Genomic DNA, 16,735 nt, shown 5'->3' with positions numbered 1-16,735 from the left:
CCTGCACCGATCCCGCAGGGGATATCCTGTCCTGTCCGATGACCTTCCGGGTTACGTCAGCAATAACGCAACCCGGAAGGTAATGCCCGATCGCGCGTTTGAAACGCGTGTAACAGCTTACCGGCTTTCATGGCGGAAGCTGTTACAGGCGATCGGACAGCAGAAAGCCGGCTTCTGCTGTCAGTGGGGAGTCCAGGCTGTCAAACGACAGCCTAGTCTCCCGTGCAGCGGCCGGGATGTGTCCCTGACGCTGCACGAAGGGCTGGACGTACCGGGACGTCCATAGGGGTTTCTTAGTGGGCGTTTTTTGGACGTCCCGGTATGTCTATAGCGGATTGAAGGGGTTAATTAGCCTGCGTCGCAATGTTTAAGAATTATAATACCAACCATCATAATATCTGTTCTCTTCTTTCATCGTAGGTAAATCACATACGTACCAGAGATTTTGACTGTTGCCTGGTCGTTCCACTTATAGCGGACTCGGGCAACAAACTAGATTTAGTTATTAGCAGAAATCCAATAGCTTCGCAGAAGGATGCGCCAGACGTGGCAGCCCTGCCCGTAGACGAATGGACAGATCACAATGACGCCTTCTCCCATCAAGCAAGTGGCCGGCTGGCAGGGGCGGATATGAGAGATTCCACTAATACTTTATAGCAGGACGGTTTAGGTGTATTTTATTGACACTGTAGCAAACTAAATATTTTAATGAAGAAAAAGAACTGGTGCTAATTCCCTGTCGAATGACCTGTGACGTTTCAGATACAATGACACTGGTGCCGCTTTACTGTTAAAGCGGGAAACAAATTTAGGTACTTTATACACATAGGACAGGAGTAGCAGGGGTTCTTTGTGAGCACTCTAATATACACGTGCCATTTCTAGTTTAATACCGAGGAAACAGGGCTTGCACGATACGCTGTGAAGCTTCTAGATGTGGCACGCCTGTGAACTATGAGAGCGTCACATAGCTGTGTGCGCACTTTAAAAGCTGCTGAAAAGAATTTCTTTTAATTATGTTTTTAGCACATTTTAATCTGTCGATTAATCATTTATTAAGGACCTGATAGACTGAGACGGTCAGTCTGTTTTATGCTCATGGGCTCCCTCCCCTCGTACAATGTACAGTTTCATTGCGTATTCATGTTTGCGGTAGTGGCCAAGGGTTCACATACGTGGTGCTTGACCCCTATTGTGCCAAGCGTGTCGCTGACCCCTCGGACATGCAGCAGGCCCTGGCACTGTATTGCTTGCTCGGTTCCACACCCCGAAACATTTTAATTGTGAGATATAAATAAACCTGGCTCTGCTGTTTGTATAGTTGCATCGAAATGTTCAGAGCCATGTGCTAGTGTTGTTTTAGGACTGTACATGTGTTACATTGCTTTGCCAATGGTTTTACCCCTCGAAGCAATAAAGAAATTCCTATTTTGATTGGATCCTCACCAGCAGCTCTGATATTTACTAGTGGCATCTGCTCAATGGGAGAAGATCCAGAAGAGAATCCAAGCATCCATTTCTGTGTGTATGTGTGTGTGATACCACTGACTACAGCCCTGTTGGTATTGTCAATACACGTTACCCTTTCCTGTACTAATACACTGTTTTAAAAACACTGCCAGTCAAAATATGAATTCTTAATAAATGTATATGGGAGAAGAAATCATTTATCTTAAGTCAAATATGTATTTTTGTTTGTAACAAACAAGTATTAAACTGTAAAGTATTTTTGTACAAATTTAATACTTTAATAGCATGACATTGTCTATGTATGGTTTTGAGAACCCGACCTGTTGCAAATTTGTATGGAACAATGATACTGTACAAACTGGAATAAACCGTGCTTTAAAAACAAAACAGTGCACTATGAACACAAACATGATTTAGGAGATGAACGTGTATTTCGTGGGATACAGAGGGTTTTAACATCGGTCAATACTTAAAGGGCATGGCCATCGGTCTCCAGTACATCGTATAGTAAACTGCATCCAGTGGTTTGTTTTCGCTTTCCAACAGGTTACCTGAGATCAATACGTTATCAGTCCCGTGTTACAACATTGTACTTCTAGGACAAAACCCGTAGCCATGAAACAATTGGTAACAGAACCAAAACAGTTGAGATGGCAGCCTTAACGTGTGGCTTACTGCCAGTTATCCACCAAAAAAGGGGACGTTTACAAGTGAAGTCCTTGACTCCTTGGACTTCACTTTACGTTTTGAAGGTCCTTAACATCGCGCTTCTGCTGCAAAACGAACTTAGCTGGCCCTGCATAATGTATCGTTAAATCACCAGGATATGTTAGTCTCCTCAAACATTAAATGATACATTACACAGGGCCAGCTCAACCGTTCACAATGTATAGCGAAGCACGGGTTTCCACAGTGACTATTACATGTTTACACATTCATAAATCGAGCCAAACAGATATTTAAAATAAACCTATCAAAAGTAGCAACATTGATATATTTTAGGGATATTTGTAAAATCACTTTACATACATTTGTATACAAATCAACAATTATTATTTACATCAAAATATGGGAGAAGCTACAGCTGCAATCCCACTCCTATTGCATGCCCGTATCTATCCATTTATCTGTGTATATGTAGTATATATACATATTTATATATATTTACATACTATACCGTCTGTAGCACATTGTGTTCTACATGATACATTCCCTATCCCTGTGCATATTGAATAATTTTCATTTGTGCAGAATCATAAGACCCACATTCCAATTTATTTAAATTTGGGGTGCTGACTTCAGTTATACGCAACAAGCCTACTTGAGATGTAAATTGAATTGTGAGATATTGAGGTTTTCAATGTCCCCAAGATCTAATTACCAGCATTGATACACTTATCACTTATGTTTGCTGCAGTTGCCATAGTAACATGTACAAGTCAACATACTTGATATATAAGTTTTATGCCAAGTTGTAAACATGAAAGTCTATATGTAATTATGATAGGATCAAAAAAATGTTTTGTTTGCCTACGATAAAAATGTGGACACAAAAAAGCAGATATAGCTAGGATTTACCATTAAAATGTATTTTCAGCCTTTCATGAGAACATATTTTAGGACAGGATTTATCACTATTTACCACTATGTACAGATTGTAAACTATTGATTGACAAGTACTGTTCCGACATACAAACCTAGCATTCAGAAGAAATTGGCATGTTTCTCCCCCCCCCCCCCACCCACTCTTTTTAATAAACAAAATGATCCGTTGTAATTATTTCTATAAAACATTCAATATTACATTTGGGATTGTGCTTCAGATACTTAAGATTCAAAGAGATTTTTCTGACAGGAATCGCTGATACTGAGATTTTGGAGACTGGAACAAGCCAAAGGTGAGGCCATCGCATCCTGTCAAAACAAAATGGAGGCCTGTCATTCATACAACAGCAACAGGACACGAGTGCTTAAAGGGAAAGGATTTATTACAAAAGAAATACTCAAAGCATTTTCAAGAAATCTTACCATACTTCACCTCCCTAAAAGTAATCTAACCTGGGGGAATGGACATTGATCAAATTCAATATCGTTAGGATACATTTATAGGGGAAATATAAAAAAAAAAAGAGCTAAGTAACCCTAGTCTCTTAAAATAGCACTATATATATATATATATATATATATATATATATATATATATATATATATATATATATAGCTCTATTTTATTTTTACAAATTGTCTCCTAAAATAGATATATATCTAATATAAACTTATTTCTTGTGCTGCCCCAAGCCTGACTAGTCCCATTAAGGACGAAACAGCTGTCTCGTACAGCGGGCAATTACTTTCAAGGGATCCATGGATAAAGTGGATATAGAGGCAAAGGTGATAATTGTTGACCTTATTTGCATGCACTTACCCAGAATCCCTTGTGGTAGCACCATGAGATTTCTGAAGGAAAAACAAGCCTGGCTTTTCTGGTGTCTGTAGATGAGTGTTTAAGAATACTTCTACTACCCCCTTAATTTTAGGTGGAAGGGTTTTCCATTACCTTTACCCACCACAATTTTTGTTATTCGTGAGTATATATTATATACATAATGCGCTATTTTGAGACAATTTGTAAAAATAAAACAAAAATATATAATAAGGCTTGCAGCCATCTTTTTAATGAGAAACAAAGCTTCAAAAGCATACTAACTCTAAAACATTATGTTTTCTGCACTAACTCATACCATGGTGTTCTAGCACAAAATTCTATGTTGAGCTTCCAAGTGAGTTATAGTATGTGAGCTAAAACTGCAAGATTATAAAAGACAAATCGTGCTACAAAAGGTACGCTGGGCCCTGCAAAAGGCATGGTTTAGTCTCAGATGGTTTTATTTATAAAGGGCCAATCCCACAGTGAAATACACAGCGCAACAGCTTACCTTGCAAGTGTCCACCCGGCTTAACTTGGTAGGGGTTTGGAGTTCTATGGACACTCCTGCTCTTTTCTGGACAGGCGAGTGCCCGGTAGCACAGTTGGCGACATGTTCGCTGGAATGGTCTCCGGATACAGCTGCTCTCGCTCTGTGAGACGATGACTCTGGGGTCGTGACCTGCCGCGACGGATAATTAAAGCGTGGTGGTGTTTGCGGCTGGCTATGTGGCATTACATTTAGATCCTTGTCACCAAAATCCTTATCGGCCTTTAAGAGGGTATCCTGCCGTGTAGAATTTAACATTCCTCTACTTTGAGCGAATTCCTCATTCAAACGCTGTTGCAGACGGGTTTTTCTTTCACGGGCCTTATTGGAAATTGCTTGGTCCAGTTGATTCATTTTGGCTACCACATATACACGCTTGCGGCCTCGCGTTATTGCTGTATATACATGTTTCCAATTCTGCCTTCCAGCTGAACCCAGTACATACACAACTGTATCCTCTTCTGAGCCCTGAAACCCAAGGATAAGGAAAATCAATCTGATTCAGAGAATTCAAACTGAAGGTCTGCACGAGTAATATTTCTGTTTGAAAGATATGAGTTTATTTAGGGTTATCATGAAAATGATATATTTCTTCCTGGTTTTGAGTACTTATTTTTACTTTTGGAAAACACATGTTTTAAAGAAATAACCCATATGTAATAAACACCCACCCCATATAATGAAGACTGAAAAATAGGTAAATCTGCAAAATGGTCTATTAAATTAAAAGTAAAATTACAAGTCTACAAAAGTTTGTTGTAACAGAATGACTTTAAACAACCACAAACATCTTACTTGGAACGTGTGAATGGTTCGTGCCCAAGCATGCCTTAACCCACTTCTACTTCTGAGAGCTTTATAATTCAAAGTATATTTACGATCCTCATCAGTTATAGTTAATTCTCGGACTTTGTTTATTTCCACATCCTGCAACGTGGAAAACAGACACATTAGGAAGGCTGAAAACATCAGAAAACATAAGACTATTCTTGAATGCCATACACAGTATAAGAAATTTACTGGGTTGTGTATGCAAAGATCCTCTCTACAGCAGTAAAAACACATTGGCCCCATGGGCCAACTGCTTTTATCCACAGATGGTTTGGAGATCCCAATACACTGACTGTTGGAAGTTACCCTTGAACAGCACACGCCGTTCATGACAGTGCAATATGTAAGATGAAGTGAGGTGCGGTAAGAAATGACATATCGGACATTTTAACATGATTTATCTACATTTGGTCTCATATCTCAGAAATAACCTTACATGCAGGAGAATGATTTGCAGGGAAGTACTTACATTTATTATGAAAAATATTTCTCCATTGCACAGTCTTTCATCCTCATTCAGCTCGCTTTTGAATTGAGCCTGTGAACTATGCTGATTATCGTTCACATTTGTACAATGTATTTGCTCCTTTGGGTCTTCAGTACCAATCAATTCGGCGCAAGTTGCCTCGGTCTCTGATCTATCCTTAGCTGCCCTGGTGTATAAAGAGCATACATTTAATAGATACTATTGTCTGTTAAACGAACATTAATTTTGGCAAGGAGTAAACAACTCTACAAAAAGGGCATGAATCAGATTTATCAGAGTACATAATACATTCAAAAATACTGGAAGGTAGGGGCAGATGGGATTATTAAAAATGTGGTCAATGTGTAAAAGAAAGTACCGGGGGGGGATGAGAATTGTGAAAAGTGGAACAGAAACATCTTTGCCAGTAGATACTCACCTTGTTACAAGATCTTTAACATAGGCATTTTTGGTGCAGCACACCTTGTCACCACAGCGGAAGTCAAGTTTATCCTTATGAGTCCTTGGTGATAAAGAGAATGAAGATAGACAATTGTGAATGGGGTGATAAACAAATGAAATGAATGAATACTATGTTCTATGACAGGATAGAAAGGTTTCACAGGTAAGCAAGGCACATCCATGTGATGTAAAAGAAAACGTGATTCACCAGACTAGGCATCCATCTTCCATTAGTCCAAGGTCCAGTTCTTATGCTCGCATGCATTTCTGCAGTGGACAGGGGTCAGCATGGGCACCCTGGCTGGTCTGCGGCTATACAGCCCCAAACACAACAAACTGCAACGCGCTTACAGGACTTAAAGGATCTACTAATGTCTTGGTGCCAGATACCACAGCACACTTTCAGAGGTCCGTGCCTCGATGGGTCAGGGCAGTTTTGGTGGCAAAAGGGGGATCTACACAATATTATGCAGGTGCTCATAATGTTATGGCTGATTGGTGTAACTCAGTATCTAGTACAAGAAAGATGAGCTGGCCCAGAATTATGCATTGTCAAACAGAAGCGATTGAGTGCTCCCTTCACTGATTTACCTATGCGCTGTGCAGGACCTGAGCTCTTCTTGCCCGAGAAACCCGATTAAGGTTGCAGCGTTTAATCTTATCCCAAACATGTTTAACGAATAAACCTATAAATCCCACTATTCCGCAACCATTCAGATAACTTTTTTTCTTTTCCTGCAAGGCTGGATGTAAGACACTTTAGCACATTTGGTATTATGGAATGAAAGGTAATTAATACAACCCCAAACAAAAGGACATCCGCCAAAGTATATCCTAGAGAAAGCTCAAACAGTTTATGAATACTTTTACAGAATAACTCACTTGATACTATGTCCAGAATAATATTTGCAACACAGCTCGTTTATGGACATGCAATCCTTCCTAATAGAATAGAAAGACATATCAAAGTAAAAACATTCAGGACAGTGGTTTACACTGAATACATAATTAATGAGAAATAGGTAGGCATAACCGTATTGCAGGTACAAACTAAAAATCGTAAAAACAGAACTAATATAAATGGTTTGAGCAGTGAAGTGCCTTGCCACTATTTTCCCATTTCCACTGAGCGACGATTGAACGCTATACTTAACCGAGTAAACGGCATTCATTCACAGTTACAGTTTATTCATTCAGCAGGATCATGCTAGGGTTGTCTAAGAACAGTGTCAGGTCACTATGATAATCTCCTTCATATCCAGAGCTCAAAATCATTCAACGTCCACTGTAGCGCGAGATGGCAGGACAGGTCCAACAACATGTATCGTGCAGCCTGCGTGGAACCATGCCCAACAAATTCTATGCTGTCCGGGAGCTCTAGTAAAAGACAAATACGCCTAATAAAATAAGTTTACGTGTCTGATCAATTAAACGCAACGGTTGTCGGCCCAGCCGCCAGCACTCACACCGAGCTGTAGCCATGTCACATCCTGTAGTATTTATACCATGTCGAGGTACATTTACAAGCACAGACCAATGAAACAAAGAGCAAACAGCTTTATCCTCCAGCTGCCGCCTGAATTTTGATAGCTAATTGCTATGGAAGTAATGACCGATCACTGCCAAGAACTTGATTAATTCCAAGAATTTTAGTTGAATTTATTTTGAGCGCCGTCCAGTTGGCTCTGTCTCCAGGTTATGGCTCTATAAGTACACTAAATATCAGGGCATTTTATTCTTGCCATCAAATAGAATATTTTATACAGTGTAGGTAAAGCTGTACTGTTTTAGTCTTTAAACTTGTAAGTAGCTTTTGAAATACACATACATACATTTATGCCATATGCATATTTTAAACCTGAAACAAGCAAGGTTTTATAATATAATAGACACATAGAACACCCTATAATTCTCAGTATTTCCTCCATTTGCCGATCCCCATTCACATTGCTTCTGCGGTAAGATCAATCAGCGGCAAGTGAAGCACGGCTGTTGAACTACAAATCCCATCATGTTCAACGACATTAACCGGACAAACTTTCCCCTAGTGGTCCTAGACATTAAAGATGGGACCTGGCAGCAATACATTGAAAAATACAAAGATACATTCAACTCTGAAGTCAAGAGATGTTTAAAACATAGGCTTCCCACAAATGTTAATAGTATACTCTTTAGCATATAAACTGGTTTTTGCCCCACTTTTTCTGACTATATTCTGCTACCCTTTTAGAAAAATGACTTCAACATTTCTTTAAAAAAAGTTGTTGGCAGCCGACTACAGGTAACGGTAACCTCTCTTCTCAAACAGTGTGAGAGGAGACATAGTTTATGAGATACTAAACCCATATTCATTTTGGAGCATAGATTGCCCTTAAATAGCATGGACATTACCAGTTTCTGTGGTTTTAGGATTACTGGCAAAGTAAATAATCAATTACCTCCTGAAAGCAATAAATTGGGAATGTTTATCATCCTGTAATCCTGGTCCTTTTTCAAGAAGCTTCTTTATGGCACTGTGTAATTCTGATTATTATACAAAAAGAGTTAACAGGAAAGGTAAGAAAATAATAAGTTAATTTCCAAGTACAAATATTTTTTTGTTTCCATGTCCACCTTCATTCTTAATAAGTACAAAACGCATTCTGAAATGGCCAAGAACAAAAGCTCCTTAAATGTACATAATATATCCATAAGATACACATACTCTTACATTAAAGCATGTGCACATACAGAATATGTGAGGAAAAGCCTTCACACAATATGTTGTTATTTACTAGCTGTGATGTGATGAGTGATAATTTGGACAATCTGGCTTCTTTTTCTTTTATGGGAAGTTGTCTCTCAACTGTTCCTACTCATTCATACACAAGACTGAAACTTAGCCAAAGGTAACAAGGTTTCCCTAGAACACTGGAAACACTGCTAGAAGCGGGAATACAATTTATTTTGTAAGAAATCTTGTTTGTATTTGCTGCCCTAGAAGGGAGCAGAAAGAAAGAAGGTTCTTCTTAATACTGAAATGTTAGGGACATGTTTATTTATTTTTATATAAAAGGTGACCTTCTGAATCCTGAATCTTTATCATACAACTGTGAAATCCCAGCCTTTATGTTGGAAACTAAAAAGCAACTTAAATATGTAGCGAGAAAAGGACAGCTTACCATTGTCACTTCCATCAGTGAGAGAAACTAAAATAAATCTCTTGTCTTCACTGGGCATTTCAACGTCTGTATCATTAGATAGCTCTATCACGGCATCAAATTCAACAGATGTTTGCTGAGAAATTCTGTAAAGGAAGCAGAAAAGGATTTGCATCAGAGAAACATCACACTAAGGCAGCCATGGAATTTGATGACGTGCTGGTGGTTTAAATTAGTAACTTTTTGTCCATTTTGAAGGCGAGAGAAGACACACAAACTAATTGGCTACCCCAAAACCCTTGACCAGATCCAAAAATATTTTCTAGCTAAGAGATTGGCGCAGCCTAAAACAAAGAATACCCACCATTAAATGAAAGCCTAATAACTAATTCAGATGGCACTGGTCCTTGAAACTTTGTGGGGTGTGTGTGTACATTGTGTTCACATACTAGCTTCAGTCTAGAAGTCAGAGCCAAACACTGTAGTGTCACCAAGAATCTGGAAAGCTTGTACAGTAGAAAGCTCTTGGGATAAAAACTTGCTGTGGTTAACCCTTCATTACCCACTATGCCATGTTGTGATCTGCATTATACTCTATAAACTGTACATTTGCACCTTTGAGTTAGCCTGAAAAATTTACAACTTAGCCCCTTCACCCACATAAGCTCTTTACTGGCACACTTTGTGAACATGCGCACAGTCTGATGCAAGCAGTTCTTCTCACCGTGTTGCATTATCCACAATGAGCTGCGACTCGGCTCTATGATTTGTCCTTAGCTCGACTGCCCATTTCATTTTATCCAGAGCTGTAAATATATCAGCAAGCAGGTTTCCAGGCTGAATGCTGGGTAGCTGTCTAACATCTCCTGCAGAGAATCCAACAAGACGTTGGCTTGGTAATTTTTTATATGAACGCTAAGCATAAAATTGAAGCATTATAAATCCATTGTTCAGTGTCATTTAAACCATGAAAAGGTTCTTTATACACTTCTAGAGGTAAACATTTTCTTTTACAAAAAGGTAAGAGTATTAGAACTGGCATAATATATATTTTCTACAGACAGGGCTATTATTTGCAAAGGCAAGGAAATGAAATCTGAAGTCACATAATTACCACAGAATATAATATTATAACTGTACTGATTTTCCAAAAACCCCTTATCACAAAATCCGTCAGGATCACACACATATATTATGAAACATACCAAGTATTATTAGCTTTGCAAGTTTGCCATGGTAGTAGAGTAACTTTAATGCAGTGCTTAATATATGAACAGACACCAAGCTTCCTTCATCTACAACCAGAACCTCCACTTTTGAATACTTCCAGTCATGTTTCTGATCACTATCAGCGGCACGATTTTTCCAGCGAGAGAAGCTGCATGTCACCTGGCAAAAGAGCGAGAGGGTACAGAGTGTTTACACTGCATTCATTAAAACAGTGGGTGAATAAACATTACAATTCTCTTTCACATAGTTCATCATCAAAGGCCGAACACAGGAGTTTCTTCTGCAAGAAGGGCCGAGCTGGCCATGTATGGTGCATAGATAAATCAGGAAAGTCATTTTCAAAGCTTCCCCCATTAACCATGTATTTTTTTTTTTTTTAGGTCTAGTCCAGCCCTTCTTGCAGGAAAAGCGCACTAGCTTTTTAAATAACATTTACTAATTAGCCCAAGGCATAATAACCCAGGACTGAAGAAAGCAACCAATTGGCCAGAAGCTTACTTATGTTCGTGGAAATGTGCTATTAAATGACAAATCTTGCAGGAAGGCAAGAATTGTCAACATATATGACTCTATTGTCCTATAACCAATGCAACAATTTTATAGGTAGAAAGTGTAAATTTATTTAATCTGATTTATTATTTGAGTATTTATCTTTTAATAAAAGGCCACACTGAACAGCCTATAAGCAAAAATCTGAAGCACTCCCAAGTTGTTGCAGCATAGGCTTAATTTGTACCTGGTGTAAGGTAGCTGAAGGCAGGTCTGTTTTTTTCTTCAACAGAGAGGCAGCTTTCCCGGTGGGCGCAGTGAGTAAGATATGCATATGGTCTCTTTTTTTGAAACTAGATGTCATGTGCCCAAATTCCCACTCGTCAGAAGCATCCATATCGCTCTCAAGGGCTTTACATGCCTCTTCTATTTCTTTATTCTCCTTCCTGATCAAGAACTTGAACACAAGGGTGACAACAGTAGTCTTTCCACAACCACCCTTGCCACTTATGACAGTAACAGGGTTTGAACATATCATTTGGACAGCTCTTTTCTGGTCTTCATCCAGGGCTTTCGCACAAGGGTTTCTAGAGCAGTCACCAAGCGCCTCATCGTTACAGAAGGCTTCTTCGGGATGAACATGCTGAGCACCTCCCAGTACTTCATCTGCATCAACATCCAATATCCAGGGCTCTTTCTTTATAAGTCTGTGAATATAATCTGCAATATCCATTTCATATCGGTAAAGGCTGCACAGGAAGACCCTCTGCCCTTCCAACACCACAATTTTATTATCTTTTAAAAACTTCATTCCCTCCCATGCAAGCTCAGTTGACATGTCCCTTGAAACTGCTTTAGTAAGTTCTTTTTGTTCTACATAGGTATCCCCTAATTCATTGCACTTTCTCTTTAGTTCACTATAAATAATTAATGCATGTTTCTGGAGGTCAGGAATCTTTTCCAAGAGAGGTTGACAAGCGAGAAAGTTTTCCCAAGATGCCTCACAATGGTAAAGTTGTAAGTCCCTATAAACAATCTGTATAAATCAAACAATAAAAAAAGAACATGTGTGTTAAAATATATTATTTTTCCCAACAGCGTACAGGATACCAGCGGCACGGACAAAACCCGACAAGGCTCGCACTTGAATTGTGCTACTAGGCGAGAATGCTTGCAGAGCTGCGCACGTACAGCATTGCTCCATATAGTGAGATTGGACAGCATTACATTTTCTGTATCTGCAAATCTGTGAGTGTTATGGCCCATTAGTACAAACTGCATACTATCACAACTCAATTTATTAAAGCTAATTCAACACCAGTCCATAAGGAGAGCATATGTTGCTACTCACCTGGCCAAATCCAAGTTTCCAGGGACTGGAATCTAATATGGCTTCAACCTGAGGTAACAGGTCAGGAATCTCCTTTACACCATGAGACTCGCGCTTCCCTTCCATCATAAGCAAGCTTTTAACATGGCGTGGTAAAAGCCTGGGCAAATATCTCAATACCAGAGGAATGTCCAGGGCTTTCATAGCAATGCTACCAGCAGCTGTAGGAATGAAAATATTTCATGAAATGACGGAACACAGATTCATGGAAAAAAAAATGACCTTACACACACACGCCCCATATAGTTATTAAATTCCCCCCTGTGCTCATACAAAGCTACAGCCAAAGTTCAGAGTGACACAGACAGCTCGTGGCAAAAGGAGGACATACGTGATGTCATTAAGCAGTGGTCTTGGTCTGCCCCTGCTCCCTTAAATATAAAGTTAAAGGCAGACATACTTGATTTTTCAATCAAAGGCATAATCTTGATATTGTTCTCCTCGTGAAAGTCTTCCGCTATCTCCCTCAGATCACTGAAAGTCACCCTGACACTTGGAGGTAGCCATTCCAAAAAACGTTTTTTTAAAGACGCCTCAATTTTGCAAGTGCTAAGGAACAGGGGGAGCATGGTTTCCTCTCCAAGTACATCGTTTAGAAGTTCATACGACGGGTAGCCCTGTGTAAAATAATGCGAGCTGCCATGCTTCACCTCCACAGTCACAGACCACCATGGATCCAGCAAGGAGAAGGGTCCTGTCACACGATGCTGCCGTCCATCTTCATCCTTAATAAGGACTTGGAAAAACAAAGGAAATTTAATAGAACGATTTACATGGCTTTAGCTACTGGTCACGATGTAGAAATACCCAGCACTGTACGATCACATTATTGATGCCCCATAACCATTTCATGTAAGAATTTGTAGCTATTTTCTATGACCAGGGCAAAAAACATAAGCTGAGGTAAAAACTTCGCAGGGGGGGCTCAAAGTGAAATCCCTGTTGTTAACATATTGCTTGACACACTGATCCTATCGCCCCATCATCTGGATTTTTGTTCCAGAAATATAGCTCTATTCCAGCAAACAAAAAAAATGCCAGATACTAAAACCAGAAAACTATAGTTTTGTTGATTGCACCTGTCACCCCCCCCCCCCCCCAAACCCTCAGCTCCCCAGGCACCGCCATTGGAGGCCTCACCCCCGGCAGCTCCGGTACCGATCCAGGAGCACATATTCCTCACCCGTGGTCTTCGGGAGGCTCCATGCATTCACCACGACTCCACCTTGGTGGATTTCGTCCGCGTCCAGAAACTGAGGATCGACGTCCTCAAAATCGTCAGCTTCCCCCTCGCTATCAGCGTCGCCATGGCGGGCCGGTTCATCTTTGACGGGCAACAGCTGGCCCCGTAACACCTGGTAGTCAAGCAACCTTCTTCTGAAGCCCCGATACCTCTGGCTACTCATCATGCCTCACGTCCCAAATCGCCGCCAGTGGCGTCAGGAAATGGCGACGCAAAGAGGGCGGAAGTACGAGATGTCATTCTGGCAGGTTGCTTCATCCGCGTAGAGGAGTGGGCAGGAAGCATAATTTTTAACTTGTCTTTACAGTTACTTCTGGCGTCTGAGAGTTGAAAACTCTTGCTGGGTTATCACAGCCTTCTGCCCTCAAATAACAAGCAGGAAGGGCTTTACTGGCCCTGCATGATGTATAGTTGAAGCAGCACAATGAATGAATGAGCCACCTCCATTCCTACAGGAGACACTTGCCAGTGTAATGAATAGTGAAGTTAAAAACACAACTCCTCTTTTAGCGAATAGACCCCCGTGTGTCATGTCTACTGGAGAAGAGTAACCTATTTATAAATGTCGTTTATAAGCAGGCATAATATAATATAATGCACATTATTGTGACATTTTGGCCATGGGGCACTAACCACACATTCTGAACATCTGGAAAAGGAAATCAATGGAAGAGACAGAGGTATTGCATTTCAGAGAGGTGAAGCATACCGGATATCTAAATGCTTTACTTTTTTCTATTTCTAGGCACACTTATAACCATGCACAATAAAGCGTGCCCTTTGACCTATAAAATGTTGGGGAGTACACAGCAGGCTGGGCCGAAATCCCAGTTTTTGATGCTGCGATCAGCTGTGCACGCGCAGTGTCCAAAATGATGCAAAACTGGGACTCTGCTGGCGGGACATGTCATGATGTCATATGCTGAACCACTGTCAATATGCTTATGGCTTGTCCATGGTTGTTGTAGACTTTCATGCAAAAGGCTCATATTTAATGGTTAACAGGGCATTTTGCATGAATACCAGAAGAAAAGTAACAGATCCTGCTGTAAATGCTATCTGGAAACCTGACCAGACCCATAAGAAACTCATTGAAACATAAAGAGAATCCAAGCAGGGCATCTTCAAAGGATACACAAAGCAGAACAAGAATTTAGCGCATACCCAACAAATACCATTCAAAAAACACCTATATAATGCACAACTATTGTGGAATCCATCACGCTATATGGCATATGAATTTGTGTGTGTCCCATTGAGTTTAATACAGCTACACATTCTGCTCCGTGGACAATAAGGTGCTTGGTTTGGGATACAAAATAAAAGACACACAAGCTGTTCACGCACCAATTCCTGTGTTTATTAACGGGAAGCAAAACATTGTAATGTTGCTGATTGTTACGCCGGATTTTACAATCTAATTTGTGATGGTGGCATATTGAATCGGCTGACTGTCTGTATTGGTAAGCAGGACAGAAAAAGTTGTTTAGGGATAGGAGGTCACATCATAAAACTGGAGGGAGGAAGATCACTAGGGAAAGACAGTTTAGATCTGGAGTAAATAGAGGATAAAGTTCATAAAGAAAATGAACTGTGCCATGAATATCAGAGAGCAGAAAGCAGAAAGGGAAAATTTAAATTAGATGGGGGCGATTGGTCTTTATCTGCAATTAAATACTGTCATTTATTTTGAAGTGAATTTTGTGGCATTGGGTCATGATTATCCCTCGGTAATGAAGACACTACTCACTGATTTGGACAGGTGGTGATTGTTGGCTTTGTATTTTATGAGTAGGATTAATTTAGCCTTTGAATGGTTTCGGAACCACATGAAAACGATATTAATAAAAAAAATAGGATTTGACAGAAGATAAAATTCATGTGTCTATCCAATCTATGCACCATTTATCTTAAATACCATATTTTGTTTATCTAGGTTCCAACGCACCATTAATTTATGTCTATTATGTCAAGTTCGTCTGAATACTCATGTTTTCACCCAAGCCAGCTCTGCTAGGATGCTCTACCTCACATTCTTAACAAAGGCGTATTCTAATGGTGCCCCAAACCTTTACCCCCTGTAACATTATGCCGTGACCCCTTAGTCATGCTGTTCTCCATGTTAAGGTGGATTCAGTATTCTGAAAAGGTTTTTTGATAATGAAAAGAAGCCATATGTATGTATTAGAAACCCTGGTGATATGTACTCGAAAGCAACGTTACTGTTCTCTCATTTTTGGTATGTTAATGTCCTTTGAGAGAAAGGAGAAGAGTTCATATATATCAGTGGAGTTTCGGGCCCTGGAGCAATTATACAAAAAGGGCCCTCCTCCTGGCCTTAGCAACCTGTTTTTTCCTCTTTTTTTTTCTCTCTACTTTCTGCCTACCCTTTGTGGTCTTTTTTATTCTTTAGTTATTTCTTTTGCTTCATCTCTTTTTTAACTGTCACTTGCCGACATATTTTCCTCATTCCTTTCTCCTTTTATCTTGATTGCCTGCATTTTACATTTTTCTATTTCTACTTCTATTCTGCTCCTTCATACACATATACACATACATATCTACATTTTAATTCCAGGTTGTAATGCAACAAAGCTTGAGAGGAAAGTAATTAAATATTACAGTTTCTGTTAACGAAACTGAAAGATTTTTTATCTAAGACCCTTTTTATTGCATGCCCCAGGTGCTTCGTCATTGGATGACTGAAAAAGTGTACAAGGTGAAGAATTATCAGCTTTCAAAAAAAGAGCTGAAAAATTGAATCTTTGACAGGCAGACAAGGAATGGATATCATGCCTGGTGGAAATGGCCTTTGTTCAAATACTAAGCTGCAGTTTTGCACTTATATACATATTATAGTGGCATGTAAATCCCTTGCGTTTATGGGAAAAATTCAAAACGCACATAATGGAAGATTACCGTACAAGTCACAATCAGCAATGTGACTTCCAGTCCCATCATCTAACATGCCATGACATTCTTTTATCACAACCCATCTTTGGCAGTCTTGAGGAGCATTGCAAAGCTTACATTTCTAAC

At 39.8% G+C, this 16,735-nt stretch overlaps 2 protein-coding genes across 8 annotated transcripts in view; one reads left to right on the top strand and one right to left on the bottom strand.

Moving 5' to 3' along the window:
• LOC149299842 (glutamate receptor-interacting protein 1-like) overlaps positions 1-657 on the top strand; it is a 206,876-nt gene extending 206,219 nt beyond the window's left edge. For all 7 annotated transcript variants that reach the window (XM_089486243.1, XM_089486244.1, XM_089486246.1 and 4 more), the window contains one exon: positions 421-657. In XM_089486243.1, the coding sequence (XP_089342369.1) occupies positions 421-657 (237 nt within the window). The remainder of the gene's footprint in view (positions 1-420) is intronic.
• A 2,755-nt stretch (positions 658-3,412) lies between these two features.
• On the bottom strand, positions 3,413-13,862 carry LOC149299841 (DNA helicase B-like). The gene is made up of 14 exons (XM_089486124.1): positions 13,637-13,862; positions 12,854-13,189; positions 12,415-12,614; positions 11,311-12,099; positions 10,550-10,733; positions 10,069-10,210; positions 9,366-9,490; positions 8,643-8,727; positions 7,087-7,146; positions 6,182-6,265; positions 5,746-5,929; positions 5,241-5,372; positions 4,407-4,913; positions 3,413-3,439 (listed from the first exon to the last, which is right to left on the bottom strand). Exons 1-14 carry the CDS (start codon positions 13,860-13,862, stop codon positions 3,413-3,415), a joined length of 3,081 nt encoding a protein of 1,026 aa, XP_089342250.1.
• Between the last annotated feature and the right edge of the window lie 2,873 nt (positions 13,863-16,735).

The sequence above is a fragment of the Sceloporus occidentalis genome, unplaced genomic scaffold (genome assembly GCF_023333645.1).
Source record: "Sceloporus occidentalis isolate IW3139 unplaced genomic scaffold, rSceOcc1.0.p SCAF_28, whole genome shotgun sequence".
NCBI lineage: Eukaryota > Metazoa > Chordata > Lepidosauria > Squamata > Phrynosomatidae > Sceloporus > Sceloporus occidentalis.
Note: the sequence above shows the minus strand (reverse complement) of the source record. Positions and strands in the feature narration are given on the sequence as shown.